This window comes from Sinocyclocheilus rhinocerous, unplaced genomic scaffold (genome assembly GCF_001515625.1).
Source record: "Sinocyclocheilus rhinocerous isolate Xijiao unplaced genomic scaffold, SAMN03320098_v1.1 scaffold231, whole genome shotgun sequence".
Classification (NCBI taxonomy): Eukaryota; Metazoa; Chordata; class Actinopteri; order Cypriniformes; family Cyprinidae; genus Sinocyclocheilus; species Sinocyclocheilus rhinocerous.
The window spans coordinates 562419-563325 of NW_015640454.1; the positions used below are offsets into that span (position 1 = coordinate 562419).

The 907-nt window shown below is 37.6% G+C and overlaps 1 protein-coding gene across 1 annotated transcript in view; it reads right to left on the minus strand.

Moving 5' to 3' along the window:
• LOC107752963 (electrogenic sodium bicarbonate cotransporter 1-like) overlaps positions 1-907 on the minus strand; it is a 53618-nt gene that overhangs the window by 9145 nt on the left and 43566 nt on the right. Inside the window, exon 20 of the mRNA XM_016569049.1 lies at positions 492-653. Within this exon, the coding sequence (XP_016424535.1) occupies positions 492-653 (162 nt within the window). The remainder of the gene's footprint in view (positions 1-491; positions 654-907) is intronic.

Genomic DNA, 907 nt, shown 5'->3' on the forward strand with positions numbered 1-907 from the left:
GGTTGCTGAAGCCACGCCCACCTAGCTCGACGGTGGTGACAGCAGCGGCAATCCACCTGTCACTCAAGTGGCCACGCCCTTAATTATGCAGAACTTTAAGGCTTAATATAATTTAAACGGATGAGTTATAAAAAAAAATTCACCCCCCCTCACAGTTGTCATGAAGGGCAAAATTAGCTATATAGACCAAAATCATTTTTTGAACCAGGCTGTAAACGTTTTTTTCTGCTGTAAAGTTGGGCATTTTAACATGGGGAGTCTATGGGATTGACTCCCTTTTGCAGCCAGCCTCTAGCGGCCAGTTGATGAATTACAGTTTAAGTCACTTCCGTGTTGGCTTCACGAGAGAGAGCGGGAGGTTGCCGCTTGGTCTCGACTGAAACAATAGCGGTGGTTAGCGTGCAGAGGTGTAATCCTCTGACCATAATCCCTCATAATATTCCACAACAGCCCCAGAGTTTATGTTAGATTTCCTCATCAGCCGTTTGTACCTTGAGCTTGTGCTCCTTGCGGTTGATGATGACCGCTGTGATCTGCTGGTCCATGAAGATGAGGATGGTGACCAGGAGAGCGGGTAAGAGTGACGCTAGGTAAACCCACCACGGGTTTCCTCCAAACGGTGGAACAAACCAACCACGATTTGGACTCGTCGGCTATTTAGGGTAGAAAAATACAAGATAATTAGAAATTTTAATAAAATGAAAAAGAAAAAAAAAAACATGCATATATATTTATATTACACTTACTGTATTTTGAATATAATATTTTATTATATATTTTTATTATATACTTTTTTATTTTTTGATAAATGTACATATTCATTATTTTTTTCTTATATATATTTTATTATTTTATAATATATATATTATACACACACACATATATATATTTATATATATATATTTAA